Genomic DNA, 19,519 nt, shown 5'->3' with positions numbered 1-19,519 from the left:
CTCAGAACATTAGTAAAAAACTGGGGTAAGGTTATAGGAGGGATACACAAGGGAATGTCCTCGGAAGTGTAACACTACCAAAAAACTGAGGACTCATGAAGTGGGGTAGGGTATAAAGGGGATGCACAGGGGGGGAATGTCCTCAAAAGTTTGCCAGAGTCCAATCACATGAAGGTATGAGTCTACAACCCAGGGTCTACGAGTATTACAACAGTGTCCTGCACTGTATGATTAAAATATTACATTTTTGTTTTTAGAATTAAATACAATTTAAAGTATTCTGAATGAGCTTTTTGGTCTCCATAAATATGCTGTTAACACAGCTTACACAATGCACAGGGGTATAGGAAGATGCCATTTTATACACAGGTAAATAAAATTATGACTGCAAGGCTCCAGCGACATGGAGAACACAATACCTTGACCTTACTCCAGAACTTGGCTCCTCTCTCTGAGTTTTTCAAATTTCAAGACTATTGCATACAATCATGTCTCCATCCAAAAAACAAATCTTCCTTGAGTTTCACCCACTGGTGGCTTGCTCAAAAGGATAGGGAATCTGAAGCGGAGAGTAATAAAAGGACCTTGAAAAAAAGAGAGGGGGAAAACCAATGCGCTACCAATGGGGCAAATGTGATGAGGTGTTTAGAAGATGAGATTATGAAGATAGTGGAACACTGAAATCAGCAGCTGATTGAGTAGTGTCACCACATACTTGCTAAAGAGGAATTAAAAAGAGGAAAATCAGCGCTCGATTTCTGAAATGGTGGACCACGGAAGTTGCAATAAATATGTAAGATATAATAAAAAAAAATGAAGGTAAAACAGATAAAAATCGATACTAATAAAAAAACATCCAGTGCTAAGTGCAAGATATCCCAAAAATCAGGGGAGCACGAGGGAAAATGTCCAAAATACAATCAAATAATCAATAAAAAAAGAAATGACAATGTGAATGTAAATGATAAATCATAAATCAATCCGTACGAGAAATAAATGTGCTGGCAGTGCAAACTGTGCAAAATAAGTGCTGCAGTGCTGATAAATAATAGATGGATATATAAAGTGGCCAATAAAACAATCGATATGAATATATATATGTAAAACAGTATGAAAGTGCTGGCAGTGCTAGATGTGCAAGGAAAGAAAGACAAATAGCAGCAAAAGTGCTGCAGTGCTAACAATAAGTTAATAAAGAAAAAAAAAGTCCATGTGCAACTGTGCACCAAACGATGTGCAAAATAATATAAAATAAAGTGATTCTAGTGACTGTTCATTGATGATCCAATGACACCAGTGGCAATAGTGTGCTGTTATTTGTGAGCTTATCCAAAATAAAGTGCAATGGCCGCTCACCTCCATTATAACTCACATGAGCGTTTTGGTGCAATAAATCACCATAAGGGGCATCAAGATGTTCTCCATGGTGTAGGGGCTTTTAGATGTGGACAGGCTCCTCAGATCCTAAGATGGTAATACCAGTGGTGGATGTTCCCTCTCCTATGGAGTGGTCACGGATCTGTAATCTGATGTTCTCCTAGGACACTCACTCATCCAAAGATAATGACAAGAGGGGGGCTCTCATAGTGTAGTAAATTGATATTTATTGGTAAAAAGTATAAAAAGACTTACACAGTTAAGTAAATAAATACGAGCTGCAAACAAACTGCCGATGCGGTGTACTCCGATGCTTCCGGTCTCGCATCGGAGTACACCGCATCGGCGGAAGGCGGCGTGAGGGGGGGGGGCGTCCCTTCCCGTTCCTTATGACAGCCGAGGGGCTTCTCAACTGCATCGGTTGTCATTACAAGACAGACGACCGTCGGCTATGGACGCCAGTACTGAGGTGAGGCCTCTAGCTGCAGGCATCACTCCGGTACAAGCACTTTCCGAAATATCAGTAACCTTCGGGGGCCGATTCCGATATATCGGGGAAAGTGCATATCGGCCCTCAATATATTGGCTTTGCCGCTAATTAGTCGATCCCTAATTAATTCATTTCAATGGCCAGAATAAATGAATAATTCTGGCCAATGAAATTAATTAATGCCCAAGAGCTTGACGCTTGTGAAAGGTTTAGGCACTTTTACAAGCGTTAGCCATTTTTTCTGCAAAAACACTACTGGCTTCTAGGAGAGTTAAATAAACGTCCTGCAGGCATGAGGTTTTTTTGTAAAGACAGGAACTCTTTTTAGAAAACCAAGAACAATGAAATAAATGATTACCATATAGGTTATTATGCATCATTGCATTGGATTTAAAAAAATACACACAAACCGGTTTTGTATCATAAACTTTTTTGTTTTTATTGCAAAAAGAAACAAAGGGAAAGCGAGAGCGCCCCCGCAGAGAAAAATATTATCCAGCCTCTTTTTATACAATCTAGTCATGGGCCAGGGAAAGGAACTGGCCGCAATGCACACACATGCCTCCTGTGTGTACAGTAGTGGCCTTCTGTATATATTTATAGAACTTTTTGTCTATATGCAAAGATGGCTGCCCAGTGTGGGAGGAACTAATGCATTGGTGGGTGCCCTTCTGCACCTACTTTTTCACAGAGGAGAGGGGTCGGGCACGACAGACAACAAAAAAAAAAAAAGCAACAAATCAAAACTTAAGTTAAAATTCAAAAAAATATAATATTAACTCTTACTATTTATCAGGAAGCGGCCCACCCCTCTCGTTCATGCACACACTCTGTTCCAAACGCCCAGAGAAATCAACCTTAAAGGACCCCTGCCGTTTTGTAAAAGACCATATATGCTGTGAAGGAAGGTGGGAAAGGAAGGCTTTGCCCTTTTTAATAAATATAGGTTTTTGTGTATCCTGGAACTGTGATGAGCCCCACTTTTCAGTATATTTAAAGCCCAACTGCACTTTCAGTTTAAATCCGCTAAATTAATTCCAGGCGTATTAAAACAAAAAAACAGCCACATCCTGAGTAAGAAAAGCCGGTCACCTGCCAGAATGCTGTAGAGAAAGACTATTTGTTTATTGTGGGGAATCGGTGATCTCTCTGAAGAGGTCCAATACCCCCCCTGCGTTGTGGGGAATCGGTGATCTCTCTTAAGAGGTCCAGCACCCCCCACCTGCGTTGTGGGGAATCGGTGATATCACTGAAGAGGTCCAACACCCCCCACCTGCGTTGTGGGGAATCGGTAATCTCTCTGAAGAGGTCCAACACCCCCCACCTGCGTTGTGGGGAATCGGTGATCTCTCTGAAGAGGTCCAACACACCCCCTGGGTTTTCGGGAATCAGTGGTCTCTCTGAAGAGGTCCAACACCCCCCCCTGCATTGTGGGCAATCGGTGATCTGTCCAACACAACCCCTGCATTGTGGGGAATCAGTGATCTGTCCAACACCCCCCCTGCATTGTGGGGAATCAGTGATCTCCCTGAAGGGGTCCAACACACCCCCCTGCAGGAGTCAGAGCTAGAGCTCTCCAATCACACACAAAGAACAGGGGTCCTTCTCTAGAGCGTGCCAGGAGGGGACAACTTTTTCTACTCAGGATGTGGTTGCTTTCAAAAGAAAACTGTAAGACTTTAAACACCTTTTGTTTTGATGCTCCTAGCTTGTATTTAGTAGATTTATTCTGAAAGTCCAATCGGGATTGAAGTCCTGGCCACTTGGTCTTACATGTAAACAGCTGAAAGAAAAAAAGATGACTTTCTGGCTAAATTTATTTGGTTTTTGTACTTTGTTCTCCCACCGATATCCTGAAGAGTTAAATAAAAAAAAAAAAAGAAAAGCTAAATAAATTTTCAGGATAATTAGGTTTGGAATAGCCGATGTGGAGAAAGCACAAGCTACAGTAAAGAAACTGGAATATGAAACAAAATCTACAAACATCCTATCAATTTCTGCAGCATTGGCTCCCCACATGAAATCTTCAGAATAATGTTCCTCCGCCAAGTTTTAGTGCTTTTCGTAAATGCGAGGACGAAACCGAAATAAGACCCAAGCTAATTATCACTTTAGACATCTACTTAAACCTTAATATGAAAAATATACACCACTTTTTGCCTCCGCTACCTTCTACCTTTACAGCAATACGTTTAAATACTAAATGACAGGTGCTCTTTAACTAACACGCACACATGCACGCAAACACACTTAATGATGAACAGAGGGTAAGACGAAAAAAAAAATAAAAATACGGATGTGGCGTTTCAAATATAAAGAAAAAAAAAATCTCTTTGAGCTGCCCGCTCACTCGAACTCTCCATTTACCTGCCTGGAGGAGAGCCTGATCTGAAAAAATAGGAGCCAAAAACAATCTTTAAAAAAAAAAAAAAAATAGTTCTTTGCTCTGTGACTATGGAGATCCAGTCTTAAGAGGTTTCAATGTTTTAGCCCTGAAAGGTACCCATGAGCACCAGGGCCTGCCAAAGCTGTTTAAATACCCGTTTCAGATTTAGCCCACTTTCTTGCACCAGGTGACTGCCCCTCGTGGAACTGAGACGGGGCAGGATGTACACACGCCAATTATTGCTCCTTGTTTGTGTCAGACGAGGAAGGCAAGGGAGCCAGAGAGAGCCAACGAGGAGGAGGAGTGATTGACAATGTGCGTCCCCCAGCAACATGGCCTCTACCAACACCGCGCCGGCAGTGGATGCCCCTTATGTTCTAGGTGATCCTTTGGATGAGCTTGTCGTCTGACAGGCAGTACAAGGTGCTCACAGACAGGTCCGATATAAACCCCTCACATGCTTTTCGAGACACTTGCTTGCAGCCACGTAGGTCGATTAGTGTCAAGCTGGAGGCTCGCCGTAGGTAGAGTAGAGACTCATCTGTGACCCCTTTGCAACCTGGCAAAAAAAAAAAAAAACAGCATTAATTTTAGAATCAAATTAAATCAAAAGGTTGGATTTGTGTACTTGTTCCCTTTACCTTTTTGTCTGTTTTTATGTCTGTATTCAAAACTTAAATAAAGATTATACAAAAAAAAAAAAAAGGTTGGATTTGTGTACTTGTTCTCTTTACCTTTTTGTCTGTTTTTATGTCTGTATTCGAAACTTAAATAAAGATTATACAAAAAAAAAGGTTGGATTTGTGGTGTTTCTCAATGTAGCCCCCCTCCATTTTTACATGTGACAGGCTATATTGTAAGGCTTTGAAGAGATTCAAGGGTCTATTCACTAACTAGGCGCATGCGATACTTATGTTTTTTACACAAAGTATTGCACGCGACACAAATACCGCAAATGTATTATTACCTGTGGCAAATATCACAAAAAAAAACGCAATACTGAATTTAAGTTAATTAAAAAAATAAACAAAATACATTTGTCAATGTTTTCGTGCTTTAGCCACTTGCTATTTAACAAATGCGCAAAAATAGGAGTTTAAACACTTATCAGCACTGTTATTATACAGGATTTATATAGCGCCAACAGGAAGACAGTACAGTTACAATACAATAAAATACAAGAAGGCTCTGCTTATAAGAGCTTACAATCTAATAGGGTGGGGCAAGTGGTGCAAAAGGTTATAACTCTGGGGGATGAGCTGATGGAAGTGATAAATGTTCAGTTAGTTGGGGGCATGATTGGCTTGACTCATGGTTGCGGCATCGCCACATTTTCTTATACGGGAGAGGCCAACAGGCTCAGCATGTAGAGTTAAAAGTGCCGCAGTGGCCGAATTTGGGAGGCAGTGATGGCCAGACTGCAATACTCCCAGATACATGCTCTTACCCCTCTGTGGCAAAACCCGACCCTCCGAGAATTCTGCTAACTGCCAGACTCTACACTGTGGAGCAGCAGAGGCGTACACTATCTGTCTTACCTCCTGGAGGGAAACACTATGAGGTCCTTTGCTGCTCTGAGGGATACCTTTTCTCTACCTGACCATATGCTCTTCAGATATTATCAGGTCAAACATGCCTTCCACGCTCAGTTCCCCTCTGCTCTTCCCCAGATGGAGTCTCTCCCTATACTGGAAATAGTTAAGAGCACTGACCCCTGACACCTAATTTCTATATTTTATATGGAATTGCACACACCCTCCTCCACCACGATAGCATATACCCTCAAGACTCGCTGGGATTCTGATGTGGGAGGTTTGGAGGATGAGGAGTGGAGTGAGGCCCTGGAGTCCTGCCAGAGGGTGTCCCCTAAGCTGTCTGATCGGCTTACTCAGCTGTTTATAGTCTATCGCTGTTTATAGTCCATCGCTCCTATCTCACACCTCTCAGGCTGGCACGGTTCCGGCATGGTTTTACTCAGGAATGCACGATGTGCCACTTGGTTCCAGGTACGTTCTTCCACCTGCTTTGGCAGTGCCCTATGGTTCAGAGATACTGGCAACAAGTAGTGTCCTTCCTTCATGATAAAATGGGATTCCCCCCTGCAACTGAACCCTAAACAGTGCCTCTTAGGGATTTACCCAGATGAGGATATGAATAAATTTCTTAAGATATTTCTACAAGAAACATTGTTTATGGCTAAGAAACTGATTGCTAGACAGTGGATGAGGGACTGCCCTCCTGATTTTCATATGTGGCTGAAGGAGGTTAACAGTGTCCTTCCATATCACCGCCTTCTGTATAGGCATAGGGGTTGCCCATATAAATTCGACAAAATTTGGGACAGATGGCTCCAAAGTCCAGACACGTGTACTTAAAGCGGTAGTATACCGCTTTTTGCGACTTAACTACAGGTAAGCCTATAATAAGGCTTACCTGTAGGTACAATTAATATCTCCTAAACTTGCACGGTTTAGGAGATATTTGCACTGCATGCAGCTGCTCACGCGAGCGGCGCATGCGCTATGAAGGTCCGGCGGACCTTCAGCGTGCCTTGCCGGGAACTTGCCGAAAAATGACTCGGCTCCGGCCAATCACAGTGTCGGAGTCGCCGAACCCGGAAGAGACGCTGAGGGATCATGTCAGCTCCCACAGCGGTGTCCGGGGGGTCCGTGTCGGGGCTTCGTTCTAAGGTAAGTATTTCATAATGAGCTAGTATGCGATGCATACTAGCTCATTATGCCTTTGTCTTGCAGGGTTTTTTTTTTTTTTTTAATTTTTTTAAGTATACAACCGCTTTAACACAGAGCGTACTTGACGTTGACAAATACTTTTTGCTGCTATTATACTTGTGTAGTGCTTACCTTGCCTGCTATTATTGCACGATATACTGTGTTACTTTTATATGATATTACTGTACTTAGACAGTTTTTGTTGTTTTGTTATTTGGTCATTTTGTTGGTATATATTGATCTTTTTAATAAACATCACTGTTTTTCAGAAAAAAAAAAAAAAAGGGCCGCACATGGCGGCAGTGATAAGCGGCTTCACAGCCACTTGTATCACTTCCACAGGAAGGCCGGCAGTCGGCTTTACTAAAGTAAACACACTGCTGGTCACGGCTGGGAGTGTGTAAAAAAAAGACACGTCTGCAGCACTATTAAAATCCAAATCCCCAGCAGATGGAATGCATGTCGGGAAGAAGATTGACTCAATATGTGTATATGTACTAATAAACATGATATTGCACATTGATTTTCATCATTTTATAGCCGTGTGCTTCATTTCAAATCCCAAACCTCCCTCCTCCTCTGTCCTACTTCTGAAGTCAATTGGTTCCACTAGATTTTAGTTAGGGTTATCTGAGTAAAGGGGGTGAATACAAATACACGCCACACTTTTCACATATTTGTAAAAAATGTTCAAAAACCATTTATCATTTTCCTTCCACTTCACAATTATGTACCACTTTTTGCTGGTCTATCACAGGGATATGCAAACTGTGGCCCTCCAGCTGTTGCAAAACCTCATCATGCCTCTGCCTTTGGGGGTCATGCTTGTGGCTGTCAGTCTTGCTATGCCTCAAGGGTCTTGTAGTTCTGCAACATCTGGAGGGCCACAGGTTGCATATCCATGGACTCTATCACATGAAATCCTAATAAAATACATTTACATTTTTGGTTGTAACATGACAAAATGTGGAAAATTTCAAGGGGTATGAATACTTTTTCAAGGCACTGTATGTTGTTAGTATTTTGAATTTAATTTGCTAGGCAATGGGAAGCCAGCGGAGGGATTGGCAGAGAGGAGCGGCAGACATTGAGCGGCTGTAAAGTAGAGTTGTCTAGCAGCAGAATTCATAATAGACTTAAGAGGGGATAGCCTATGGAGAGGTAGACCTATGAGAAGGAAGTTGCAATGGTCAAGGAGAGAGATAACAAGGGAGTGAATGATTAGCTTGATGGTTTCTTTAGTTAACCACTTGCCGACCGCTCACATTGAGGGTACTGCGGCAAAGTGGCTCGTTATCGTCCAGGGTCGTAGACCTACGTCGCTGGACTCCTCCCCTTCTCTGCAGCGCGTGCGTGCCGCCGGAGGCTCGCTCCCGCTGTATTCAGACACAGTGGGAGTCGGGGCCAGGGGAGGAGAGGCGGTCATCACCGCCGCTCTTCCCCGATCGTCGGGGATCGAATGAGGAAATCCACCCGCTGGTGTAAAAAAAGCGGGCGGATCTCCTATGGGACAGGCAAGGACAGATTACAGGATTCAGCAAAGCTGAACATGCGATCTGTCCCTGTGTCACACAATGACATGAATTTCCCATAGTCAGTAGCTGCAATAACTTTTGCGCAAACCAATCAAAATACGCTTATTGCGATTTTTTTTACCAAACATAGGTAGCAGAAAACAAATTGGCCTAAAATGTTAAAAAACTTTGATTTTTAAATTTTTTGGGGGGAATTTCATATAAAAAAAATGTGAAAAATATAATTTTTTTAAAATTGTCGCTCTTTTTTTGTTTATAGCGCCAAAAGAAAAAAAATAGCACAGGTGATCAAATCCCACCAAAAGAAAGCTCTGTTTGTGGGGGGAAAAAAGGACATACATTTAATTTGGGTACAGCATCGCACGACCCCGCAATTGTCCGTTAAAGTAACGCAGTGCCGAATCATAAAATATGGCCTGGTCAGGAATGGGGAAAAATCTTCCGGTCTTAAAGCGGTTAAAAATACGCTCATTGAGAATTTTTTTGTCAAAGACATGTAGCTAAATACATTTTGGCCTAAATATATGACAAAAATTTAATATATTGGATATTTTTTAACTGTCAAAGTAGAAAAATATTGTTATTTTTTCAAAATTGTCGCTCTTTTTTTATTAATATCGCGAAAAATGAAAAGTGCAGAGGTGATTAAATACCACCAAAAGAAAGCTCTGTTTGTGGGAAAAAAAGGACGTAAATTTCGTTTGGGTACGGCGTTGCATGACCGCGCAATTGCCAGTTAAAAATCGCACAGTAACATAGCACTGTCCTCTAAGACAGGGATTCCCAAACGACAGCCCCCCAGTTGTTCAGGAACTACAATTCCTGTCATGTATGTGAATGTCAGTTTTACAATGCCTCATGGGATGTGTAGTTCTGCAACAGCTGGAGGGCCGTAGTTTGGGAATCCCTGCTCTTAGATCTCCCAAACCAGTTGGGGGACCATACCCTTCTATGTGTTCTTTAAGTGACAGCTTCATCCCTGTGCTTTGATAAAGTTCCCTCAGTGGAACCCCAATCCAGAGCCTTGATTAGACTATGGGGTAGCCACAAAGGATGTAAAAAGTTGATTAGTGAGAGGTCATGACCACAATGAGGGACATTCAATAACTCAGTTACATAGCAAGGCTACGCTAAATGGGAACAGTGAAACAGATTGTGAGACCAGAAAGTTCTTTCAAGGGTTCCTCTGTGTTGTAAAAGTTGAGAAAGGCTGGTTTATGGGGAGAACATGGATCATGCTCAGTATGCGTGTGGTAGTGTGGATACGGCATAGTAAGGAATGCCTATGGGGAGAACATGGATCATGCTCAGTATGCGTGTGGTAGTGTGGATACGGCATAGTAAGGAATGCCTATGGGGAGAACATGGATCATGCTCAGTATGCGTGTGGTAGTGTGGATACGGCATAGTAAGGAATGCCTATGGGGAGAACACAGATCATGCTCAGTATGCGTGTGGTAGTGTGGACACGGCATAGTAAGGAATGCCTATGGGGAGAACACGGATCATGCTCAGTATGCATGTGGTAGTGTGGACACGGCATAGTAAGGAATGCCTATGGGGAGAACACAGATCATGCTCAGCTTGCGTGTGGTAGTGTGGATACGGCATAGTAAGGAATGCCTATGAGGAGAACACAGATCATGCTCAGTATGCGTGTGGTAGTGTGGACACGGCATAGTAAGGAATGCCTATGAGGAGAACACAGATCATGCTCAGTATGCGTGTAGTAGTGTGGATACGGCATAGTAAGGAATGCCTATGAGGAGAACACAGATCATGCTCAGTATGCGTGTGGTAGTGTGGATACGGCATAGTAAGGAATGCCTATGAGGAGAACACAGATCATGCTCAGTATGCGTGTGGTAGTGTGGACACGGCATAGTAAGGAATGCCTATGAGGAGAACACAGATCATGCTCAGTATGCGTGTGGTAGTGTGGACACGGCATAGTAAGGAATGCCTATGAGGAGAACACAGATCATGCTCAGTATGCGTGTAGTAGTGTGGATACGGCATAGTAAGGAATGCCTATGAGGAGAACATGGATCATGCTCAGTATGCGTGTGGTAGTGTGGATACGGCATAGTAAGGAATGCCTATGAGGAGAACACAGATCATGCTCAGTATGCGTGTGGTAGTGTGGATACGGCATAGTAAGGAATGCCTATGGGGAGAACACGGATCATGCTCAGTATGCATGTAGTAGTGTGGATACGGCATAGTAAGGAATGCTAATGAGGAGAACACAGATCATGCTCAGTATGCGTGTGGTAGTGTGGATACAGCATAGTAAGGAATGCCTATGAGGAGAACACAGATCATGCTCAGTATGCGTGTGGTAGTGTGGATACGGCATAGTAAGGAATGCCTATGAGGAGAACACAGATCAGGCTCAGTATGCGTGTGGTAGTCTGGATACGGCATAGTAAGGAATGCCTATGAGGAGAACACAGATCATGCTCAGTATGCGTGTGGTAGTGTGGACACGGCATAGTAAGGAATGCCTATGAGGAGAACACAGATCATGCTCAGTATGCATGTAGTAGTGTGGATACGGCATAGTAAGGAATGCCTATGAGGAGAACATGGATCATGCTCGGTATGCGAGTGGTAGTGTGGATACGGCATAGTAAGGAATGCCTATGGGGAGAACATGGATCATGCTCAGTATGCGTGCGGATACTGCATAGTAAGGAATGCCTATGGGAAGAACATGGATCATGCTCAGTATGCATGTAGTAGTGTGGATACGGCATAGTAAGGAATGCCTATGGGGAGAACACAGATCATGCTCAGTATGCGTGTGGTAGTGTGGATACGGCATAGTAAGGAATGCCTATGAGGAGAACATGGATCATGCTCAGTATGCGTGTGGTAGTGTGGATACGGCATAGTAAGGAATGCCTATGGGGAGAACACAGATCATGCTCAGTATGCGTGTGGTAGTGTGGACACGGCATAGTAAGGAATGCCTATGGGGAGAACACGGATCATGCTCAGTATGCGTGTGGTAGTGTGGATACGGCATAGTAAGGAATGCCTATGGGGAGAACACAGATCATGCTCAGCATGCGTGTGGTAGTGTGGATACGGCATAGTAAGGAATGCCTATGAGGAGAACACAGATCATGCTCAGTATGCGTGTGGTAGTGTGGACACGGCATAGTAAGGAATGCCTATGAGGAGAACACAGATCATGCTCAGTATGCGTGTAGTAGTGTGGATACGGCATAGTAAGGAATGCCTATGAGGAGAACACAGATCATGCTCAGTATGCGTGTGGTAGTGTGGATACGGCATAGTAAGGAATGCCTATGAGGAGAACACAGATCATGCTCAGTATGCGTGTGGTAGTGTGGATACGGCATAGTAAGGAATGCCTATGAGGAGAACACAGATCATGCTCAGTATGCGTGTGGTAGTGTGGATACGGCATAGTAAGGAATGCCTATGAGGAGAACACAGATCATTCTCAGTATGCGTGTGGTAGTGTGGACACGGCATAGTAAGGAATGCCTATGAGGAGAACACAGATCATGCTCAGTATGCGTGTAGTAGTGTGGATACGGCATAGTAAGGAATGCCTATGAGGAGAACATGGATCATGCTCAGTATGCGTGTGGTAGTGTGGATACGGCATAGTAAGGAATGCCTATGAGGAGAACACAGATCATGCTCAGTATGCGTGTGGTAGTGTGGATACGGCATAGTAAGGAATGCCTATGGGGAGAACACGGATCATGCTCAGTATGCATGTAGTAGTGTGGATACGGCATAGTAAGGAATGCTAATGAGGAGAACACAGATCATGCTCAGTATGCGTGTGGTAGTGTGGATACGGCATAGTAAGGAATGCCTATGGGGAGAACATGGATCATGCTCAGTATGCGTGTGGTAGTGTGGATACGGCATAGTAAGGAATGCCTATGAGGAGAACACAGATCATGCTCAGTATGCGTGTGGTAGTGTGGATACGGCATAGTAAGGAATGCCTATGAGGAGAACATGGATCATGCTCGGTATGCGTGTGGTAGTGTGGATACGGCATAGTAAGGAATGCCTATGGGGAGAACATGGATCATGCTCAGTATGCGTGTGGATACTGCATAGTAAGGAATGCCTATGGGAAGAACATGGATCATGCTCAGTATGCATGTAGTAGTGTGGATACGGCATAGTAAGGAATGCCTATGAGGAGAACACAGATCATGCTCAGTATGCGTGTGGTAGTGTGGATACGGCATAGTAAGGAATGCCTATGGGGAGAACATGGATCATGCTCAGTATGCGTGTGGTAGTGTGGATACGGCATAGTAAGGAATGCCTATGAGGAGAACACAGATCATGCTCAGTATGCATGTAGTAGTGTGGATACGGCTTAGTAAGGAATGCCTATGAGGAGAACACAGATCATGCTCAGTATGCGTGTGGTAGTGTGGATACGGCATAGTAAGGAATGCCTATGAGGAGAACACAGATCATGCTCAGTATGCGTGTGGTAGTGTGGATACGGCATAGTAAGGAATGCCTATGGGGAGAACACGGATCATGCTCAGTATGCATGTAGTAGTGTGGATACGGCATAGTAAGGAATGCCTATGAGGAGAACACGGATCACGCTCAGTATGCGTGTGGTAGTGTGGATACGGCATAGTAAGGAATGCCTATGGGGAGAACATGGATCATGCTCAGTATGCGTGTGGTAGTGTGGATACGGCATAGTAAGGAATGCCTATGGGGAGAACATGGATCATGCTCAGTATGCGTGTGGATACTGCATAGTAAGGAATGCCTATGGGAAGAACATGGATCATGCTCAGTATGCATGTAGTAGTGTGGATACGGCATAGTAAGGAATGCCTATGAGGAGAACACAGATCATGCTCAGTATGCGTGTGGTAGTGTGGATACGGCATAGTAAGGAATGCCTATGGGGAGAACATGGATCATGCTCAGTATGCGTGTGGTAGTGTGGATACGGCATAGTAAGGAATGCCTATGAGGAGAACACAGATCATGCTCAGTATGCGTGTGGTAGTGTGGATACGGCATAGTAAGGAATGCCTATGGGGAGAACATGGATCATGCTCAGTATGCGTGTGGTAGTGTGGATACGGCATAGTAAGGAATGCCTATGGGGAGAACACGGATCATGCTCAGTATGCGTGTGGTAGTGTGGATACGGCATAGTAAGGAATGCCTATGAGGAGAACACGGATCACGCTCAGTATGCGTGTGGTAGTGTGGATACGGCATAGTAAGGAATGCCTATGGGGAGAACATGGATCATGCTCAGTATGCGTGTGGTAGTGTGGATACGGCATAGTAAGGAATGCCTATGGGGAGAACATGGATCATGCTCAGTATGCGTGTGGTAGTGTGGATACGGCATAGTAAGGAATGCCTATGGGGAGAACATGGATCATGCTCAGTATGCGCGTAGTAGCGTGTGATATGTAAGCAGATATTCATTTTAAAAAATTTTAAAAAAGACCGGAACTTGCACCAATTGGTAAAACGTTTTTTTTTTTAATTTGTAAAAATAGTATGAATAATATTAATATAACAGTATGTATTAATATTATAAAAGTGTTCCTTTAAAGTGTATGTACAGTTAAAAAGTTTTTTTTTTTCAGTTTTGGATAGAAAGGTAAGTCTTTAGAACCTCCACAAGTAGGTTGGGTACTGTAGGAAAGCTGGACCCCTTGAATGGAGAAGATAAGTAGTCTTAGTAGAGTTTTGAACTCTTTGAAGACCGCTTTCTGTCACCAAGAGTATTCATTTATACGTCTCTTGAAAAAATATGTCTGTACAGTATTGAAGAATGAGAGTGCCACAAAAATTGGATAAATCCAGTAGGATTTGTTTAAGATTAAAACACAATTTAAAGGAAGAAAGCAAATTAAGAAAATAAAATTGGGTGACTGATGTGCAGTATTGAGAGGAACTTAAAGAGGAAGTAAACTTCCATCTTTAAAGTTGTACCTATAGGTAAAACCTATATTAAGGCTTACCTATAGGTAGTGTAAATATCTCCTAAACATGTACCGTTTAGGAGATATTTACTGAGCTAGCAGCCAGTTACGTCACTGGCGCATGCGCTCTGAAGGAACGGCAACCCGTGGTGTTTCTTCAGAGAAGTGTACCATCACTGGCGGCCGTCACGGTGGCTCCAGCCAGTCACAGAGCCGCGAACCCGGGGGGGCGTGGGGGAAGACCGGGTAGGGATTGACGGTGCCTTCACATCGCTGGAATGCTTCGTTTTCAGGTGCGTTTAACATAATGTGCTAGTATGCGATGCATACCAGCACATTATGCCTTTGCCTTGCAGGTAGGAAAAAAAAATAAAGAGAAAGAAAAAAGCGCAGCGGTTTGCAACCGCTTTAAACCGTTCTTTTGGGAAAATGGTGCAATGTGATTTTAGGTACAATGAGACAGTACACGGATTTTACTCAAAATTACAGACAGCTTTGTGGCATAGAACTCCATAACTGACATGACTTTTATTTATGGGCTATTTTCCCTAATTATAGAATTTATCATCATCATGGTATCTGTACAATCCTATATCACCCTGCCGACATTTCAACTTTTCTTCAACACTCCAAATCAGCCATTTGGAAAATCGCCTTTTCCTTTCCACTGCGAGGTGGAAGATTTGTCTGCCCAGCTGTGATAGTGGAAGGGTCCCGGAGATCTGAATTTTCTTACCTCATGATTCCTGTGGCTGGGCCCTAATGAATTGGAAGTTATGAGCCCCACTAAACACATTGGGTCTCTACCATTAGATCTTTCACTTGCGGTGCTCTTTTTCTTCCAGGACTGAACAGAGGTTTTCATTGCTGCCTAGAGGTGAGACTTTTGCTTACATGCTTTGTACTAAAAGGTTTTGTGCTTTCTCATCTCAAAGCTGAGAGATATGCATTATCAGGCTATGCCAATCACACTAAGGGGCAGTGTTTGGGCAGATAAAAGACAGGAAATGCAGAGATCAGGTTCACACTCCAGGAAGCTTGAGGTATAAGTCACACCATCGCTGCCTTTTATGGACTGCAAGGGAGTGGTTAAAGGACTTGTCACCAAAAGGCAGTGGTTACTTACTTAATCACTGGAAGCACGAAAATGGGCAACTTCCCAAAAGGAGTTGGACACTGCTATGGAAGGACAAAGCAGATCTGAAAATCTTCCATTGTGAGCGCCTGTTCTAGTGACAACAGTCTAATCCGGGGAATAGCCCTTACTTCCTAACTTCATGTCACAACTCCACAAGTAAATAAAATGTCCCCAATAAAGGAAAAAAGAAAAAACCCTGATAGATTTTATCCCAAGATTTACCCCTTCCCTACTCTATTCAAAACTGAAAAAATAAGGTTTGGCTATACATACACCGAAAAAAGCATTTGCCATAATCATTAAAGCCAAGTTGGATTGTGGACTATTTCTTTCCACTTACCTGCCAAGTGGATGTGTGTGAGAGAGTTTCGTGTGGATGAGCCCACAGCAGTCAGCAGGTTGACAGACTGGTCTGACATAAGTGGACAGTGGCTGAGGTCCAGCTTAGACAAGTGAGGACAGTGCCGAATTATCAACCGCAGCGTGATGTCAGAGATGTCTAAACCAGAGAGCCTCAGGTCAGTCAAGAAACGAAGCTTGCTGCGTGTGTCGTGTCCTACAGAAGTCATGGTTGAGGGAAAAAAATAAAAAAAGAAAGATGTCAGTAAATGAGAAGATGCCTGCAACACGCAGTAGAAATATAGGATTTTTGACTTACCGTAAAATCCATTTCTCTGATGTTCATTGACGAACACAGCTCCTCATCTTCTTAACCATTGGGTTATACTGCCCCCTACAGGAGTAGGACACTAGGCAGAAAAAAACTTGACTATGCCTATGGGGCAGTCCCTATAGGTACTCATTTTTATTACAAGCAATGACAGAAGAGAAAAACCCAACTCCACAGAGGGGTGGGTGCTGTGTCCGTCATTGAACATCAGAGAAATGGATTTTACGGTAAGTCAAAAACCCCATTTTTTCTTTCGTTCATTGACGGACACAGCTCCTCATCTTCTTAACCATTGGGTTATACTGCAGGAGTAGGACATTAGGCAGAAAATAACTCGACTACGCCTATGGGGCAGTCCCAGGGGTATACTCACAGGCTCTGCTATAGGTACACAGCTCCTGATCTTCTTGACCATTGGGACATCCCAAAGCATTGTCAAACATGAGGGGTGGGAACAGCAAGAAAAAATATCTACTTCCCAAGGCTAAACATAGCCAACCAGGTAACATGAAGCTCAACCATAAAACAACTGAAGCTCACCTGAAAAAAAATTAAAACCCCCTCAAAGAGGACAAAGTCCTCTAAACAGCAGCCTGCGAACCCTTGTGGTGGAAGGAAGCATCCGCAGATGCCAACCCATACACTTTATAGAACTTTGCAAACGTGTGCACAGATGACCAGGTGGCCGCCTTGCAAGCCTGGATCACCGACGCCTGATGACGGAAGGCCCAGGAGGCACTAAGCGCCCAAATAGAGTGCACCTTAACAGGGAAAAGAGGAACTGAACCCTTAATGGAGTAAGCCTGAACCAAAGTCTGTCTGATCCATCGGGAAAAGGTCACAGTAGAAGCAGCCAACCCTTTGCAAGGTCCATCCATGAGGACAAATAGTGAGCCTGACTTTCTAAAAGACTTCGTAGCTGCCAGGAAAACCCTTATTGCCCAAACCACATCCAGGAATGCAAGGCAATTTCCTTAGGATGCTTAGGCCTGGGACACAGGGAGGGCAACACGATGTCTTCATTCAAATGAAAATCAGAGAGGACCATTGGAACGACTGATATGGAAGAAGAACCATCTTATCCCTGTGAACCACCAAGTAAGGTGAACAACAAGACCGCGTCGCCAGCTCCGACACCCTGCGCGCAAAAGTAATAGCCACACAAAAAGCCGACTTTCTGGGACAATGTAGGCAGGGGAACCTCCCAAATGTTTTCAAAGGGAGGCTTCTGGAGAACTGACAACACCAAATTGAGGTCCCATGGCAGCAAAGGAGTACTCACTGGAGGAATCAAGTGTCTCACCCCCTGGAGAAAGGTACGCACCAAGGAGTGTGTGGCCAACGTTGAAAGAAAACCGCCAAAAAGGAGTGAGGGTGAACCCTGAGGGATTCACACCACGCAATGTACGTCTTCCAAGTATGATGGTAAATCTTCTCCTAGAAGTAGATTCTCTAGCTTTTAAAAGTGTAGGAATCACAGAGTCAGACAATCCTCTATCCTTCAGCACCTGGCTTTCAACAGCCAAGTCGTCAAAGCCAGCGACTGTAAAGCAGGATGGCCCTTGCGGCAACAGATTTTCCCTGAGAGGAAGTCTCCAAGGAGCATCTGTGACCAGCCACACCAGATCAGCGTACCAGGACCGGCGATGCCAGTCTGGAGCCACTAGAATGACCGGAATCCCTTCTGCCTCATTCCAGCGCAGGAGTTCTGGCAGAAGCTTGAGAGGAGGAAAAGCATAAATCAGACAATACTGACTCCAAGGAGCCACTAATGTGTCTGTGGCGTCGGCTAGAGAATCCCAGGACCGTGCCACAAACCTCTGCACTTTCCTGTTGAGGCGAGAGGCCAACAGATCCACCTTGGGAACACCCCCCTGGAGACACAACTGATGAAACACCTCCAGATAAAATGAACATTCCCCACATGAGAGAGGGAGAGAGAACCCCACAGACAGACTCACCGCCACCGGACAGGTACTCACAGCATCACACTAACTGCACACCATGCGGCCATAGGAAGAGAAATATCCAGGGTTTAGCACTAGAGGCCAAGGAGGGGCTCCCACAGCCGAATCACCACCCATTCAGCTCCAAAAACAGGGCTGCCATTTTTAATGGGAAACCAAGAAAATGGCTGCCGATCTGTAGCATAAAAGGCTACACGAAAATGGCGGCCCCGTGCGGCACCAGGGGGGACCCCAGAAGCTCGAAAACTATCCCAACAGGAAAGGGGTCCCCCTGGCAGGCGCCCCCATCAGGCCCATCCCCCTCCCAAGGTTTGATTGTTCAGTCGCTGGCAGCGCACCCCCTCCCCCCAATCTCAACACCCAAGGCCACCCTAAAATGCTACATCCACCCGGGGGGGGGGGGGTCTAGATGGGGGGCAAAGGACTGCAGAAGACCACTGAGAAAGGGGGGGTGGCTGACTGGGAGGGAGGGGAGCCCGGGGGTCCGATCAACCCAGGGAGGGACCCATGTTCACCCCAAAATCATCCAGGGGTAAGGTGGGGGAAGGGGGACAGCTACTTACCACACAAGGAACAGGGTAGGCACCGCTCCAGACAGACCACTGCTCCATCGTAATGTGGGTGCTGTCAGCCAGGAGGAAATGCTGGGACTCAGGCCGAAGCCAGTTCGTATGCGCCCTCGTTTAACTCGCAGGCCAGCCCCCATCCAGTGGGATTATGTTGCGGCTGACCTAGCATGGAGATGCGGTCTGCAAGCTCTCGCTGGCCAGACTGGGGGGGACCCTCTGGATCTAGATTATCCAGTCCGGCACTTGATTGTAGATCTCACAGGAACAAAATAATAAAAAGAGGGAAAAACATTCCATATAAAAAGAAAAAATTGCCAGGACCAGAGATCCCAGCAAGGAACTAGGTCCTGACTAGGTAGAAAAAAAAAAACTGAGTACCTATAGCAGAGAGTGGGAGTATACCCCCTGGGACTGACCCACAGGTGTGGTCAAGCTCTTTTCTGCCCAGTGTCCTACTTCTGTAGGGGGCAGTATAACTCAATGGTCAAGAAGATGAGGAGCTGTGGCTGTCAATAAACGAAAGAGAAATAAGGGCATCCTAATTATTTGTCTTCTGCTTGCTGCTGCAACAAGGTTAAAACATCCTTTGCTAGCACCTTGCTGGAGAGCCGCACATCTGCTCAACACTGAGGTCTCCAGCAGTCTAATCATATGGAAGCCCAATCATCTGCCACCAGTCG

General features: G+C 44.6%; 1 protein-coding gene across 2 annotated transcripts in view; it reads right to left on the bottom strand.

The window, feature by feature from the left end:
* Positions 1-3,850: 3,850 nt before the first annotated feature.
* KDM2A (lysine demethylase 2A) overlaps positions 3,851-19,519 on the bottom strand; it is a 227,548-nt gene continuing 211,879 nt past the window's right edge. For both annotated transcript variants that reach the window (XM_082266749.1, XM_082266750.1), the window contains 2 exons: positions 15,974-16,189; positions 3,851-4,812 (listed from right to left, as the gene is read on the bottom strand). In XM_082266749.1, the coding sequence (XP_082122875.1) occupies positions 4,631-4,812; positions 15,974-16,189 (398 nt within the window). In that variant the 3' untranslated portion in view covers positions 3,851-4,630. The remainder of the gene's footprint in view (positions 4,813-15,973; positions 16,190-19,519) is intronic.

The sequence above is a fragment of the Pelophylax lessonae genome (assembly GCF_965119305.1).
Source record: "Pelophylax lessonae genome assembly, chromosome: 9".
Classification (NCBI taxonomy): Eukaryota; Metazoa; Chordata; class Amphibia; order Anura; family Ranidae; genus Pelophylax; species Pelophylax lessonae.
Note: the sequence above shows the minus strand (reverse complement) of the source record. Positions and strands in the feature narration are given on the sequence as shown.